This window comes from Babylonia areolata, chromosome 1, assembly GCF_041734735.1.
Source record: "Babylonia areolata isolate BAREFJ2019XMU chromosome 1, ASM4173473v1, whole genome shotgun sequence".
Taxonomy (NCBI): Eukaryota; Metazoa; Mollusca; class Gastropoda; order Neogastropoda; family Buccinidae; genus Babylonia; species Babylonia areolata.
In genome coordinates this window covers 36,834,085-36,851,852 of record NC_134876.1, presented here as the reverse complement: position 1 = coordinate 36,851,852, position 17,768 = coordinate 36,834,085, and the positions used below count along the sequence as shown (strand labels likewise).

At 40.5% G+C, this 17,768-nt stretch overlaps 1 protein-coding gene across 6 annotated transcripts in view; it reads left to right on the top strand.

Annotated features, from left to right (window-relative positions):
- Window positions 1–17,768, top strand: part of LOC143282461 (tyrosine-protein phosphatase non-receptor type 13-like) — a 590,260-nt gene that overhangs the window by 535,806 nt on the left and 36,686 nt on the right. For 5 of the 6 annotated variants that reach the window (XM_076588135.1, XM_076588121.1, XM_076588127.1 and 2 more), the window contains 2 exons: window positions 4,399–4,564; window positions 8,141–8,269. In XM_076588135.1, the coding sequence (XP_076444250.1) occupies window positions 4,399–4,564; window positions 8,141–8,269 (295 nt within the window). Of the gene's footprint in view, window positions 1–4,398; window positions 4,565–8,140; window positions 8,270–17,768 lie in introns of those variants that run through there. The other variant, XM_076588144.1, reaches the window with a different exon arrangement.

The window sequence follows — 17,768 nt, the reverse complement described above, 5'->3', positions numbered from 1 at the left end:
ATGATGGTATCAAGAAGGCACTGGGACCAACACAGAGCAAGACTGCCCCCCTCAAATCCTCCACTGGGGAAGTAATCAACAATCCTAGCCAGCAGATGGAGAGATGGGCGGAACACTACTCCACCCTCTACTCCACAGAAAACATGGTGTCCAACTCAGCCCTCGATGCCATCAAGTGCATGCCGATCATGGAAGAAGTTGACGCAGAGCCAACTGTGGATGAACTCAGCAAGGCCATTAACAGCCTGACACCAGGCAAGGCACCTGGCAGCAACGGAATTCCCCCAGACCTCGTTAAACACTGCAAGACTACTCTTCTGCATCCTCTGCACACAGTCCTCTGTCAATGCTGGAATGAGGGAGCTGTACTGCTGGACATGAGAGATGCCAAGATCATCACCCTGTACAAAAACAAAGGCGAAAGGAGCGACTGCAACAACTACAGAGGCATCTCGCTTCTCAGCATTGTAGGCAAAGTCTACGCTCAGGTCCTTCTAATCCACCTGCAGAAACTGGCCGAACGCGTTTACCCAGAATCACAGTGCGGTTTCCGAGTAGAGAGATCCACTGTAGACATGATCTCCTCCCTTCGCCAAATCCAGGAGAAGTGCAGGGAGCAGAGGATGTCCCTGTATGTCGCATTCATTGACCTCACCAAGGCCTTTGACCTAGTCAGCAGAGATGGCCTTTTCAGGGCTCTTCATAAGATCGGCTGTCCCCCCAAACTGCACAGCCTGATTGAGTCCTTCCACTCCAACATGAAAGGGACGGTGCAGTTTAATGGTAACCTCTCCAAGCCCTTCAATGTATGCAGCAGTGTCAAACAAGGCTGCGTCCTCGCCCCCACCCTATTTGGAATCTTCTTTGCTCGTCTCCTGAGGCATGTGTTCAGTACAGCACAAGAAGGGATCTGCCTGTGGACCAGATCAGATGGCAGGCTCTTCAATCTCGTCCACCTCAGAGCAAGGACGAAAGTCCCCGAAGCCCTCATCAGAGACATGCTCTTTGCTGATGATGCCGCAGTTGTGACCCACACCCAGCGGGACTTGCGGTCACTCTAACATCAAAGCGTATTTTGGCTTGGTTTGCCACTGCACCGTTCAAATGTTGGCGAAGATTGCACATCTGTGACCTGCACTGGTTAATAAGAATCATGTCACCAACAAGGATTCTCGCCCACTTCTTCCTGCTGTGAGCACAAGTAAAAATTGAGCCGAGCTAGTTGTACTGCAATGAAGAAAAGAAATCCTGTGGATGAAAGAGGCCAATATTCAGGGTTACTGTCATAGTAAATAAGGGGAGGTAGTACTGAATAGATGTGCACTCACCCAGACACAATACAGAAAAAATATACACCCACTCAGCCAGGATCCAAGTATGCATTAAATGAGCCAAGATAGAAATACGAACTTCCCCAGCCATTTTTGAAGACAAACATGCAAACCAAAGAGTAGTGATGACTCAGCAACCCAACATGGGTGCACATGGTGTGGCTCTGGCAATAAAAATAGCCACAGTACACACAGTGTACAAAGAATGGGATGCAGGCCTGTGTAGAGAAAGGCTGCAAAGTGTGCAGTATTATCACACATGACAGTGGACACACTTGGTAGGGATTTTTAACACCATCAGTGAAGGTGCTATTGTTAGAGTGAAGCACATTTTTATGTGAATGGTATGGGACAGTGGCACGTACTGTAGTGGACTAATCGGCCACATATCACACAAGAAAATGGTGTTTAAACAATAAAAGCATGTGGGAAAAGCATGAGAGTTTGGTATGCATGTGCTGTACTCTTTTTCTTGTTATTGTCCAACGCCCGTATGTAGAGTTCTAAACCCCACACAGGTGATGTAACACACTGGCTCCCAAAGGAGTACAGACGCGACCCCAGCATAAAGAGTGTTAATTCATATATATATATATATATATGACACATGGGATTGGTGGCACCTGTCAGTTATTGCAAGGCCTTTGAACAATGAAACGAAACAGAATTGGAGGCACGTAAAAGTCCCTGCCATGCCACTAAGGTGACTTTTTTTTTCATTTATTCATTGATTTATTAGTAATACCAATCTTAGTCTATTTCTTTTCATATTATTTATTTCATTTTTGTTTGTTTGGTGTGTGTGTGTGTGTGTGTGTTTGTGTAATCTGATGACCAAAACCTCTTGGTCATATTTGTGCCCATAGTTTGGTGACAGATGACTCAAGAATTCATGGAATGAAATCAAGGGCAGGGACTCCACATTAAGAATATAAATGTCAAAATCAAAGCTAATGGCAAAGAAATCAGAGTTCACTGAACGGACCCAGGGGCTGTTCATCATGAGAGTAAAAGTAATAATCCCAATATGATAAGGAAATCAGAGGTCACTGAATGGACTCATGGCAGGGACTGTAAAGGTCATAATCCCCATATAATATCTAAAAAGTCATAATTCACTGAACGGACTCAGGGCCTGTACATCATGGACATGAAATTCCTAATCATAGGTTGCCACCAAAAAAGAGAGAATGCTATGACAAGGATATCAGTGTTCACATCGGTGTCACAAATGATCTGCAAACACTTGGGGGACACGAAAAGGTATATATGTGTGTACATATATTTTTGTTGCCTCACTCTGCAAGAAACATATATTACACAGAGTATGATTGGCACTCACCCCATGATGTGTGAAAAGCAGCCATGCAAACACATGAATTGTGTCATCAAATATCACAGTGACCTGCCACATTTCACAGTTGGCTTTTCTTCTATCTTCTCTTTGCCTTCTTTCATAGCCCTTTCATTGTGCATGTCAGCTATGCGTGATGACAGTGTGTGCCGTGGAAAGGCTCCCTCAAAGATTAGCTAAACAAGGTACTTCAGAACAATGGCTTGACGGTTTTGAAATCAGGAGCGGAGGGAGGGGGATAGGTGGGGGTGAGGGGGGTTATTGTTTTTAGCGGCATCCATACCAACAATACAAAAAATAGTGCATGACTATAATTACTATGAATGAATGATCATATAGCTACAGGGTGAGTCAGACTCCTCTGTCTTTGTCATCTGTATGTTGCCCCCAGTGAGGGTTGGGGGAATGAGCTGAATGTTGTGCTATGCGTTCGCACACAGTCAGTGTGTCTGCAGTGTCAAAAGGCCTTGGAAAGCTATAAGCTTACCCAGATGGTGTGTCCCACATCATTGATATCATATATACATAATGCTTCTAATGTATGAGGCAAGTAGATTCTGTACACATCACTTGGAGCTGATTACAAATGGCAAAAAATGCAGGGACCCCAACAGACAATGGGGTCAGTGTGCAGACGGTCAGTTGTACACCTTTGAAAATGGGTGTGTGTGGACAATGGCTGCTTCTTGGCCTGTCTGCTGTATCGTGCCCTGGCTGTGAGTTGTACACTTCCTCATATCGGGTTGTGTGGACAACGCCTACTTCATGGCCTGTTTGATGTGTGTCCCACTGAAGTGATCACCATAATCCACAATGCACAAACCACCTTGGTTGGGGTTGACATGTGCAAAGTAGGCTAAACCATCCTTGCAGAGCGGGGTCCAGCCTACACAGCTTCTGCCAGTCTTGTATGGTGCAACTGAACTGCACTACAGGGAATCTATTTTATATTCCATGATGCACAAAACAACCTTAGTAGGGGTCAACATGTTAAAAAAGCTTGGAGTCAGCCTTGCGGAGTGAGGGCACCAATCTGGTATCAGTAATGGCAGAGCTGTCACGGAATGTCTGTTGCAAACACTGAAGTATATATCCATGGTATCCAGGAAACAACATAGGTAACAGACACATCCATGTTAATGAACTGAAAGAGACTTAAAATTGTATCATACACCAGGTATCCCATTAAGAGGTTAAAACAAATCAGTTTCATGACTAAAAACTGGCATCAACCGAGTGACGCGAGCTGTGATGGAAGCAACCGACACTCAAACAAGTTAGACATGAACTGATGCCCAGATAGCACACACACTTCTTAGGTTGTGCCTTCTCATTGGGAAGAATCAGAATGGTTAAGCTGAGTGTTATCTGCAGTCATTTCATGGCTGACAGAGAGTAGGTCATTGAGGAGTGTTGGAAGAGATTAATACATTATGAAAAGTACCAAGCCATTACAATGAAAGTGTTCTTGTGATTAATAGGTACTGAATAGAAGTAATATTTATAAGAATTATAGATAACAGTAAGTCATGTCCTGAAACAGATGATAGCCAGTTTGTGACAAACAAAAAAGGGGTGAAAAGAATGTGATTATGTCACAGTCACAACTGGTGATAGTGACATTTGACTGCAAAACACCATGTGTTGACTCTTTCCCACTTATCCTCACCTGCCTAAATTGTTGGGTTTTTTTTCTTTTTTCTTTTTTTGCAGAAAGTACACTGTGCTGCTGGTGAAGGAACAGAAAGTAGGTGACTTTATTAAACGGCAGTTGAGGTTGTTTAACCATGACTGTGGAGAAGAAAGAGAGGTGGTGCATCTGCATTATACCACATGGCCTGACCACGGTGTTCCTGACAGTGCCTACCCCATGTTACAGGTTTAGTCTTCTCTTCATTTCCTTTCTTTTTCTGCTGGTCTCTTAATGTGTGCTGAATTGTTTCTTTTCATAGGTCAATGATAACGTGAAACCGTCCAACACACCCCCTTGTTGCAAAAGTTACTCACTGACAACTTCCGTGTTTGTCGACAGTGACTGACCTCTCAAGGTTTCACATGATTAGGGGAAAAATTTACAAAGCCTATCTTCTAACCACATTGTCTGCTTTAATCATTTCCAAAGATTATTTCTGACCTAATTGTCTGCTTTTTTGATTTGTGAAAGTATAGTTTTCTCAGACTGTGTTCAGTTTAAGACATCTGGTGTCATATACTGCCATGTTAAACTGATGCAAACAGACCTGTGAGTTTACTCTGGGTTGGCCTTTAGCACTTAATCATTCCTTGGCCAACAGCTCTGTAAGCTAAGTCTATTTTCTCTTTACTTGCCACAACCTTGTGAGCTTTTTAAAAGTTAGTTTCTTGATTGCTTAATGCAGCTCTCTGTAATATTACTGTCTCAGAATTGATTTCTTTTATATTGTCTGTATCTAGATTGTGACATTTGATTTCAGTGATTTTTATCTTTGAACTTATTTGATTCTTCTCCATATGGTTTTTCTCACTTTGCTTTCTCTTTTCAGTGTGGGAGGTAACTTGTACTGGTCATTATGCCTCACATTCCATCCTGTGGTGGCTGAATTCAGAGACCCTAGCCCAGTCTCCAGGTTTCCCATTTTACGACAGGAACGTGTCTCTTGAAACAGAATGTGAAGGGAGGGCTTGACCTTGAGACTTGTCTGGAAGGAGACTGAAGGGAAGCAAGGTTGTGCCTCATCCTTCCAAGTCATCTCAGTTGGAAGGTGGTTTAAGATGGGGACATGCCCCACTGTGGCCGGTGTTGGAGTTTGGTGCGATTTCTCCCCACGACAGTTGTTTGACATACTAGGTATGAGATTTGACATGCTGTCCATGACAGCTCTCCAACACAGGACCACTTCAGTCAATTAACAGATCTTGTCCTGTGCTTGAGTCAATCCTCCCTTGTGATAGTGAGAATTCTCACTTCTTTCTTTGGCAGAATGAAGTGATTGATGCCCTTCTTCCCCCAGAGCTGGGTCCTCAAGCACCCACTTCAGTAGGAGCTGAAACTCCACTGGTACCAGAAGACAGCCTTCTGAGTGAGTGGTTCCTACTCCCCCAGCCCACTACACTCTTCAGGTGGCACTCCATAGATGCATCTACTGTGGTTTGGGAACTCATATAGATATACTCCTTGCGACAGAGACATGGTCCTCGTAGGACTGCTAGTGACACATTATCGTTTCTGAATTTGAAGCAGTTTGCAGGGCTCTTCTTCATTTATTGGAGTAGGCCTCTGGCAAGACCATCTGGTTGTTCTTGGACAACACAACAGTGGCATATTTTGTGATAAACCAGAGGGAGTCTGTTGGTTGTGTATCAAAGCCTGGGTCTCTGCAAATGGTTTTCCTGTTCAGTCTGCAATGTTTTCAGTCCATTGTTTTTTCAGTCTTACCCTCTGTCACCCTCCATTCTTGGAGGATTGTTTTAGCAAGGCCATTGGATCTTGTTATGTTGCCGTACCAGCATAGCTTCCTCTTCTTAACTGATGTCAGTAGGTCTTCATAAGGTCAAGTGTGCTGTGTCCTGGTTTTGCGCAAATGTTCAATGGTGCTGTGATCAGTCTATTTGATGTTTAGTATCTTAAGATATCACTTCATTTCCTTGGCTTAAATTCTTCTTTCCTAATCCACTGTCAGGGCCCATGTCTCACATGCATATAGTAAGATAGAATGTACTAGTGCACGCAGGAATCTGATCTTGTGTTTCATAGAGATGTTGCTGTCCTTCTTTATAAGTTTCAGTCAGGACAGTGCTAATGTTGTCATTTTTACCCCTAAGAAGATATCTGGTTTGGATCCTTCATTGCTGATGATGGATCCCAGGTACTTGATCTGTTGAACAGTTCCAAGCTTCAGTCCCTGGATGGTCATACAGTTCTGTCTCTACATTGGTGCTACTTGATCACTTACGCTTTCCCCCATTTTCCAGTCCTGTACAAGGTGATTCGAAAAGTTAGGTTGGAGAGTCCACAACGGATTCTGATCATGCCCAAGTTGCCAGCCCAACCGCAGTACCCAGACTGACTGGCTCTTACTCGTGTCCCTCCTCAAGAAGAACTGGAGGTCAAACCAGATCTGTTGAGACAGCCCTGTTCATGGAGGCCCTTCCTTTGAAGTGGAATTCTCAAAGAACTCTCCAGGGGAACTTCATTCAAGGAGTCTTGCAACCCCAGGAGAGTTCCTTTGTTGGACTTGTTTCTTGTTCTAGATTTAATAGCCCCATTGTGGTCAGCTTGGCTTTTAGCAACATGATTTGATTTATTCTAGATTTGACCGAACGCAGTGACGCCTCCTTGAGCTACTGATGCTGATACTCATTAACACTGTCTTGTGTAATTCCAAATGATCAGTGCTGATGGTTCCAAGGGAATTCCATTATCATGGCTAACACAGCTGTTATTGTTTTGAAGGTTCCTCAAGCAAACCAGAAAGGTTTTGCTTCACTTTCACAATATTTTTAACATGTTTTCAGGCTTAGGAGGTTCAAAAGAGAAATTAGTGAATTGGTTCTTTTAACATTTAGTCAACATTTTAACCTTATTTTGTGTTCTTTTATGGCATATATTCAAGGTTGTTGTTTTTTTTCCAATCCCTTCACCCCCAACCCCTCCAATATTTGAGTTGTCTTCCATTTACCAAAAGTTATGCAGCTGTTCTTATGAATTCTTTATATGTATTGCTGTTGTTTCCAAGATCACCCATACTGTTTATAACCAACGGTTTGTTTTTATCTTGGAAGACTTCTGTTTTCCCACTCAACTCATAGTATCAGAGAAGTGGTATCCACTCTGAGGTTGTATTGGACAACTGAGCCCTTCAGTCCCACTTCCAAGTCCTTCGGTCCTAAAAATTACATCTTAAATATGAGTGTTCAACACTGATATTTCTGCTATTATTTGTTGAAGAGACAGTAATTTTGTTACATTTATTGATATGTTCCTTTCATTGTGGAGGTTAGGACAGCCTAAAGGTGACTGAACAACAGTTTAGGAACATAAGGAGAGATGCTGACTTCTTGTAAAGCACTCTGATTTGTACCAAATTGTTCTGAACATCATTTCTTTCATAGTCGTTTGTGTGCTGCAATAAGTAATAATGATTGTATTAATGAAACATTTCTATTTCACCCTCCTCTCATATGATTTGGAGCTCCTTGCATTCCACAAGAAGAGATTATATTTAAATTGACCACACGCACGCATGCACACACACACACCACCACCACCACCACCACCACACACACACACACACACACACACACACACACACACACACACACACACACACTTATTGAGGAAAAACATGCTGACAGTAACTTGTGAGAAATGAATAGGAATCATTTTCATAATGTCCACAGTGGAAAGGATTTTGGAATGATGAGATTGCCAGTCAATTTTTGTTTTGACTGTTTTCATTGCAAATCAATTTTTCAGTTCATCCGTCTGATGCACCAGCTTCATCAAAATGGTCCATTTGTGGTCCACTGCAGTGCAGGTATTGGTCGCAGTGGTGTGTTGATAGCTGTGGATGCTGCGCTGGCTCGAATTGAAACCAGTGATGAAGTAAGTTGTGCTGCTCTACTTTGAAGAACAGTTATATTAGTGCAGAAATGTAAACACCATTTTGGGGGAAATGTGTCATTGGAATGAAACTACATTAATTACAGTGAAGCATAAATGTAATCACTGTCTGCAATCCATATTCCTATTTGTCTGTGCCAGAGAGCAGGATATGCTTGGATTTCAGGGATACATTCGATGAGGAGAAATTGGTTGTCATTCAATGTCCACAACTTTGACAAAGCTTTCACCATTTTGGGCTCATGTTTGTGAAAAATGTGTGTCTGTGTATTAACATGTTTCAGTGTGTATGTTTTGTGTGTGTGTGTATGTGTGTGTGTGACGAACTTAATCTTTTTTTAAAATGCTTCTCTGTCAGTACGCCTTGAAGTAGAAAAAAAAAAACACCAATGATTCTTTTCATACATTCCATGTATTTGGGTGTTAATCTTGAGGCAAAGCTGTATTTCCAGATTCTGTCATTTTTCATTTAGCCTCCAGATCCACAAGATTTTCTTGGGTTGTTTCCTGTTCTAACGGCACCTGGTGGGTCAAGTGTGGAGATTTTTCCTATCTCCCAGATCAACATATGTGCAGACCTGTTAGTGCTGAAACCCCCTTCATGTCTATACGCAAGCAGAAGATGAAATACATACATTAAAGATCCTGTAATCCATTTGAGCATTTGGTGGGTTATGGAAACGAGAACATACCCAGCATGCACACCCCCGAAAACAGAGTATGGCTGCCTGCATGGCAGGGTAAAAATGGTCATACACGTAAAAGCCCACTAGTGTACACACGAGTGAACGTGGGAGTTGCAGCCCAGTAACGAAGAAGTTTCCTGATCGTTGCCGCATTAGCAAAAATCACTGTTGAATTTCATTTCTTGTCCACAATTTGAAGAAAAAGAAAGAAAGAAAAGAAAAATCCAGTTAGACCACACAGATGATACACTACACACCAATGTGTTTGATGTAACCTATATTTTAAAGAGGGCACTGAATTCACTGGAATGAACTTGCTGAACATTCAAATCAGCAACACAAAAGAAACATGAAAACTGCTTCCTCCATCTTGCCTTGAAGTCAGTGTCTATGGGAATCATTCAGTATGTAATAGCCAGTTTTGTCATATGGTATCAGAATGGGAAAAAACAGGAATAGGTTAATTCATTGCCTGCATTTGGACATGAGACATGCATCCCTTTTGTTGCACTGTTATACACCTACAGGACATAGCTCTCAGTCCAGTTTTCATCAGCAGTTCAGTTGATAGTTAAGGGGAAAAAACTTTGTTTCTCCTTTTCTTTAACCTCTTGACTGCGCTATTACATTATGATTCAGAGTGTAACAACTGTGTGTGTGTTGCGTGTGTGCCCGTGCGTGTGCATGCATCGTTTTGTGTGTGCGCACGCGCGCGCACGTATGTGTAGGTTTCAATCATTATAAAAAGGAGAATATTCAGTAAGATAATAATAACATTTAAAAAGACAAATGCTCATCAACAGATAAAACCGAAAAAACGAATGAGCAACTGGCACACCCTTCCTTGATCACAGCATACATATTAACTATCATGTTAAAAGAAAACATTTAGGTAAGAAAACAAAAATTACATTTTAAGATAAAGTGAAACATTTCAGTGATATAAAAGGAAAATATTCAGTAAGATAATTATAACATTTAAGAACATGAAATCACAGTTGATGGGTCAACACCACCACCAAGACTCCATTCCATTCCATTCATTCTCCTGCCCGGGATGGGCGTAGAGGAGACATGAGGGACGATTCCGTAGTCAGACGACGCCATCCGGTTCTATCTTCTGCCTGTCGTATCAGCGTAGCGCTATCCATATTGGTCCATTCCTTGCTGTTGTCCATCCAGCATTTGGCTTGCCTCCCTCTTCTCCTACCACCCTCTAGCGTTCCCTGTAGAACTGTCTTTTGCAGTGAATTGTGGCGTGTCACATGCCCGAACCATGACAGCTTCCTCCTTTTGACCACTGCTAAGAGTGGTTCCAGTGGACCCGCTAGCATAGTTATTTGGCTCTTGACAAAGTCATTGGTCTTTCTGTCCTTCCATGAGATTCCAAGCAATTGTCTGAAGCATTTTGTCTCAAACGTCTGGACTTTCCTAGTAGTCTCTGCTGTTAAAGTCCAACTTTCACATCCATACAGCAGTATGGATAGCACCAGGGATCGGTACAGTTTGATCTTTGTTGGAAAGCTGATCTCTCTGCTCTTCCAAATCTTGCTGAGCTTAGCCATTGCTGATGTTGCGATCGCTATCCTAATCTTTATTTCAGTTGTTGAGCGACCGTCGTTTGTGAGGGTGGAGCCGAGATATTTGAAAGCATCCACTTCTTCAAGTTGTTGTCCGTTCATGAAGATTTGAGCTTGGGTGTTGGTTGAGCTGTTTACCAACACTTTGCTTTTCTCGGTGCTCACTTCCATTCCGTATGCACCTGCTCTTCCTTCTAGTCTCTTGGTGAGGTCTTGTAGTTCTTTGTTGCTGCCTCCTAGTAGATCTATGTCATCTGCGAATCTCAAGTTGTTGAAGATTCTTCCTCCTATGGAGATGGTAGAGTGTAAGTCATGGAGGGTTTCGCGCATGATTTTTTCTAGGAAAATGTTGAATAGTACTGGGGAGAGCAGGCAACCCTGACGGACACCGACTGTGGTCTTAAAGACTAAAAGCATGTAAAACTCCTTTCACGCCCCTCTGCGGCAAAACAATAACACTGAGCACTCGCGCGCACACAGGCACACGCACACGCACACGCACCCACACACTTCTTCCCTCACCCCCTCCCCTCACTTCTTTCTTTACATGCATACATATAGGGAAGAAAGACAACTGTCATCATAACAATAAACAAATCACAGGCAATGGAATAAAAACATTATTTGAGTGAATCATTTATCACAGCAACAGCAGAGGGGGCAAATGATTTTTTTGTACTCATTCTTCTTTGCAAGAGGGATTTTACATCGTCTACCAGAAGGGAGTTTCTGGAAAGACAAGAGTTAAGTGGTTGAGTGGAATCATTAAAAATTTGGAGTGCTTTTCTGCTAAGTGTGGACTGGTATAGCGTGTTCATTTGTTGCTGGGGCTTGGTTATGATTTTGCTGGCCAGGTTTACAACTCGTCCTAATTTTGTCTTTAACTTCACAGTCAGATTGCCAAACCAGGCCACAGTACTGAAAGCCATGACACTTTCTATCAGACTTCTGTACACCAGCTCAAGTATGTGTGGACTAACATTAAAACTTCTTAATTTTCGCAGTAAAAAGAGTCTCTGGTGAGCTTTCTTGGCAGTGGCATCATGTTCACTGAATGTGAGACTGTGATCAACTATAGTCCCTAGATATTTAAAACTGTCCACTATTTCCACTTGTTTCTGATCTATTATGACTGGATTGTGTGTGTGTGTGTCCCTTTCACTGCCTAAAATAAGTTCTTTTGTTTTCTCCACGTTCAGCTCGAGAAAGTTATCCTTTAGAAAGAGTTTATGACACTAATTTCCAGGCAAGGCCTTCAAGACTCACTTGTGATAAATTAAGTCCCCTAGCATTAATTACAGAGTAATTTCCCTTTTTTACTATCTGCACCAAAACGTTTGCAAAATAAATAAAAATTCCATGCTGAGCAAAAGAAGTTCCTGTTTGAACAAAAAATGATAATAATGACCCCTCTTGTTGTTGTGTCAGAATAAGAGGTCAAAGTGCCAAGTTTAGAGAAAACAAAAAATATAAATATAACAGTAAATGCAGTTTGCATATAATTAGGCTCTTTTTTATTTTTTTTGTGCCCATCCCAGAGGTGCAATATTGTTTTAAACAAGATGACTAGAAAGAACTGAATTTTTCCATTTTTTATGCCTAATTTGGTGTCAACTGACAAAGTATTTGCAGAGAAAATGTCAATGTTAAAGTTTACCACGGACACACAGACAACCGAACACCTGGTTAAAACTTAGACTCACTTTGTTTACACAAGTGAGTCAAAAATACTGTGAAATTGAAAACTCGTCTTTTAAAAGACCTGCTAAAGCCATGTCGTCAGCATATTTTACAAGACTGAGAAAAAGTTCTGAGCACCTGATGTCGTTAATGTAGAGGGAGAAAGGCAAAGGGGATAAAACACAGCCCTGCGGAACTCCAGTATTCACAGTAATAATTTCAGACAATAATTATGGGCCAGCCAGAACTGACATTCAGACAAACACGCTGTGGCCGATCGCATAAAAACTGTCGTATCCATAAAATAAGGTCAGATGTTACATCTAGGTGTATAAGTTTCCTCACTAAAATATGATGTTGAATAGTATTAAAAGCAGCGGACAGATCCATGAAAAGTACCCAAACAGATGTTCCAGATTTGTTCAAATGACGTGCGATTAGATCAATTAAAGAAATTGTTGCATCATCAACACCTCGTCTAGCCCTGTACGCAAACTCTCTCTTTTTTACTTCTTTTTTTTGTTTTGTTTATTTTGTTTGTTTGTTTGTTTTATTTTGTTTAGGGTACAAGTAGCCCAGAGAAAGATAAAAACTATGTACATGTTCTTTAAAATGTATGAGCAACTTAACAGTGGACATTGAGATGAAACAACGACCAGTTAACATCTCTGACACTGTGACCTATTTTCTATTTTTATTTTATCTTTATTATTTTTGTCACGAAACACCCCTGAAGACATTTACATAACATAGCAAGTAAAAAAATTAACATTCGGAGGCCACATTCTGGACCTTTTCACATGTGAAATTGGGAAAGAAAATGAAAAAACCAAGGAAATAAGTGTCATTTGTTTTGGACTCAGTGTCCTACTTAGACGCTGACCACGCCCACTTCCGCTGCAGTGATAAGGCGGATCCCTTGCTTAAATGAACCACAAATGAATAAGGAATAAGAAAAAACAAACAGAATGTTTCTACCATGAAGTGCAGCTTTCTCCAGTTTTTCGGACTTAATGCCCCCCACTATGAGGAGAGAAGTAGTCAGTCAGGCTCACCCACCAGCAGGGTATCTGTTGGTTGGGTGCCAACACACAGCTAGGTGGCAGAGATTCTTTTTCATCAATCTCTGGTAATGTTGTGCCACAGGCACCCAACGAAAACAAATTTGACTGTGAATCTTGGTATAAATTGCTAGGTAGATTTCATGGAAATTTTCTTTTGAATCAGATTTATAACAACAATAAAAACAATTATACATTGGAATTACAATAACTTTATCTTTTTAAAATACAGTGTATGAGCAGTCATGCAAAATTTCAAGGAGATATCTGTATTTGAGGAAGTAGTGCACGCTTTTTTTTGCACTCAGGTGCGCGCGCACACACACACACACACACACACACACACACTCCTTGCTATTTTTGGCTCACTTGTGTAAACAAAGTGATTCTATTTCATAACCCAGTGTTCAGTGGCAATGTTAAAGGTTACCACGAACACACAGACAAATATATAGACACACACACACACAGACAACCAAACACCAGGTTATGACATAGACTCACTTTGTTTACACAAGTGAGTCAAAAATAGCAAGGTGTATGTGTGTCTATATGTTTGTCTATGTATTCATGGTAAACTTAAACATTGCCGTTTGCTCTAGAAATATTTTGTCTGCCAATACAAAATTTGGATAAAACAGGGAAAAAAATTCTTCACAGTCATACCAATAACAGGTTGTATGTCTTCTGATTTAAGGCATATTTCTGGATCATTAACGGTTTATTTCGTTGAGGCTCAATCTGGAATCCAAAATCACCATATTACCTCTTCCAAACCCAGAACATAGGCTATGTTTGGTAAGAAGACGGCATGACATCATTTTTCTTGTTCGCAATTAAAAGAAAATACAAATTTTGGACAGAACACATACAGTGACACTAACTGCACCATCAACGTGTTTACTGCATATGAATATTCTATGTGGAGTGATGGCCTAGAGGTAACGCGTCTGCCTAGGAAGTGAGAGAATCCGAGCGAGCTGGTTCGAATCACGGCTCAGCCGATATTTTCTCCCCCTCCACTAGACCTTGAGTGGTGGTCTGGACGCTAGTGATTCGGATGAGACGATAAACTGAGGTCCCGTGTGCAGCATGCACTTAGCGCATGTAAAAGAACTTGCGGCAACAAAAAGGTTGTTCCTGGCAAAATTATGTAGCAAAAAATCCACTTCGATAGGAAAAACAAATAACACTTGGGCATGCAGGAAAAAATACAAAAACATTGGTGGTGCTGTAGTGTAGCAACATGCTCTCCCTGGGGAGAGCAGCCTGAATTTCACACAAAGAAATATGTTATGATAAAAAGAAATACAAATAAAATACAGTGGATTAACTGGAATAAACATAAAATAAAAATTGAATTGATCGTTTCTTTCAGTTTCGGTCAGCCTGTTTTTGACTGGTTTGTGCAGATAGGCCTAGGTGTTGTGGTGTACCTGAGGCGATATCAAGAGAGCAGCCCGAATTTCACACAGAGAAATCTGTTGTGATAAAAAGAAATACAAATACAAATTAAAAGAATTTCTTGAATAATTGAGATTTATCAAAAAACATGTGAATACAATGAGAAATTAATCACACTGAAAACTCAGAACAAAGAAACATAGCTTTAGATATTAAATTTGGTCATATGATGTCAGATGCGCTGTACCATTGTGGATAAGACTGTTTGCTGCCGAACAGAACATCCTTGGTTCAATCCCACTAGCATGCCTGTTTTTGTTTTTGTTTTGTTGTTTTTGTTTTTTGTTGTTGTTGTTGTTGTTGTTTTTTTTGGGGGGGGGGGGTGTTTGTTTTGTTTTGGTTTGGGTTTTTTTCCCCAAAAGCTCATTAATAATTTGATACAGAACCCATTTAAGAGATTTTTTTAATCTCTTTTTTTTTCTCGTGATTCCTTTACTGGATATAGCACTTGTCACAAGCGAGTCTTGAAGGCCCTTGCCTTTTTGTTGCATTTAGATGAAATGCAGAAAATCAGTTAAGTTTTTGTGTGCTGTGTTCGCATATAGAAGCACAGTATTTGAAGAGAACTATATAAAAAATTAAGTGAAAATGATCTTGTTTACATGAACTCTGCCTCTGTCTCTATCTCTCTCCCCAAAACTGAAGCAACGGAAGAAATATGAATCTGAATAAGGAAAGATTAGAAAATGGAACAGAATAGTAAACAGAAAAGCCAAAATTCAAATTATTAAAACAAAAACAAAACAAAAAACAAAAACAAAAAAGATTGAAATAGTGTTCCAAATATTTCCACAATGTTTTTAACAGCTTTGATGTTGTGGTGGATACTGAGGATAACAACCTGAAACCAGATAATTTTGAGGAACCATTAATCAGTGATCCAGTATCAGAGATGGAGATTGTTGATAGTATTAGGAGTTTAAAAACTGGTAAAAGTGCAGGGTCTGATAAGGCACCAGGTGAAATGTTAAAACATTCTAATGAAACAGTGATGAACATTTTGGTAGCTTTTTTTTTATTTTAACAAACTATTTCAAGAGGGAGTTTTATTTGGAATGGGCCAAGTATATTGAAGTTTCCCTGCACAAAAAATGAGATATTAACAATCCTGACAACTACCAAGGTATTGCTCTCACAAAAGTCTGACAGCATTGAAGAGTGGACAGGGTTGACATTTGCTGAGACACAGTCTCTCTCACATGATCGTCCAGAATGGAGAAGACTAGTGCACAAATCAACATCTCAGTGCACGAGTCAGCATCACAGTGCCCCAACGATATCACGCGTAGCTAAGGGATCAAGGCAAAGCAAAGCATTGCTATCACAAAAGCAAAGTAATTTTTTTTAAATACACGACTTAAAAAGTGGGTGGAAAGAGAAAAGATCATGGAAGTACAGGCAGGATTTAGATCAGGATACTGCACATTGGATCGTATCTTTTCATTGTATGCTCCAAACCAAAAATGTCTTCTCAGAAATAACAAACTGAATGTAGCCTTTGTAGATTAATGCAAGGCTTTTGGTTCAATAAACAGAAAGAAACCTCTTGTGAAACATACTACACCAAAATGGCATAAATGACAAACTGTATATATGGCTATTAGGAGTGTATATGACACAATGCTGGCATGTGTGTTTGATAGATGGATCAACTGCGACTCATGGAGTTGACCCATTCAATGTCAGAGAATTTTATAACAAAAAAAAGAAAAAGAAAAAAAAAGTGCTCTTGCTTTGCCAGGGAATTTTGAGGAACTTGGGGAAGGAATTACAGAAAGAACATAATGTATTTTGTGAAGGAAAATGAATGAGGATTCTGAATCTGGGGTGTGTTTTTTTTTCAAAATTATTTTGATTGCAGATAACTATTCAGGCATTTCAAAGTGAAGATAATAATTTTTGTGCCCCAAAAAAGTCTATTTCTACTGATGCAGAATGACATCCAAAATGTAAACAAACAAAGTACAGGAAATGGTATGCTTGCTGCCTGTTTATACACACATTTGAAAATAAGACACATTATAAATTTGTGACAACAATCACAACTCTTCCAGACATAAAAATGAATAACTGTCCCTACAATGACAAACAAGGGTTCTATCAACATTAAGGGTCAGTTACATACTCAGAAACTGTGCAGTCAAGCTTTGCGACATCAGAGACTTTACCCTACTTTACGCTTTGATGACACACACTCAGTCCATGCTGCAGGTGGGCTGACAGAAATTGTCTGCTGTGCATACCAATTTGCTTCCTCTGCAAACCAGTCCGTCTGATCAGTGACAAGCATTGTGAAAAAAACAAAGATACGTTTTTCCCATCTTTTTCACTTTCATTCCTGGGTTTTATGAAAATCACGGATTGTTGGCTGTTGTCCAGACTGCAGCAGTAATCAGTGACCACAGTTCTCTGACATACAAAGCCATACCCCCTTCCACACCTTCTAACTAGCCTTGGACCTATCACCTTACAATGCTCCTTTCTGTCTTCTCCCAACCATCTCCAAAACTACACCATAACCACCCATATCTCTGTCACTGTCACCTGCTAAAACATTATGTCTGCTACGATGGATAAGAGTGTCCAGTCATTGAATGTTGATATCAGTTTCTTCACTGTCATTGTCTTGGCCTTCATGTTCTAAAGAATTTTCAGACAAGAAAAATTATGGTCGACACAGGTTGGCAGTGTTTGTAAGACAGCTTCCTCTTGCCCGAGCATGCTTGGTTTGAATCTGCTTTAGGTTGTTTGTTTTTGTTTTTTAACCTGAAGCTTTTACAATATCAAGTGCAGAACACATTTTAACAATCTAAAAAAGTATTTTCAGTAGATTTTTTATTTCATTTTTTTATTTTTTTATCTTTTTTCAAGAATGTATCCAAAGTGAGTTTTGCATAAAGGCCTCTTGTTTTTTAAAGAGTGTTCTTACTTCACTTTGTTCTGTGATTGCCTGGATGTGTCAGTGTTGGCAAACAAACATTTTTTTTTACAGAATAAAAGACAGGTTAAT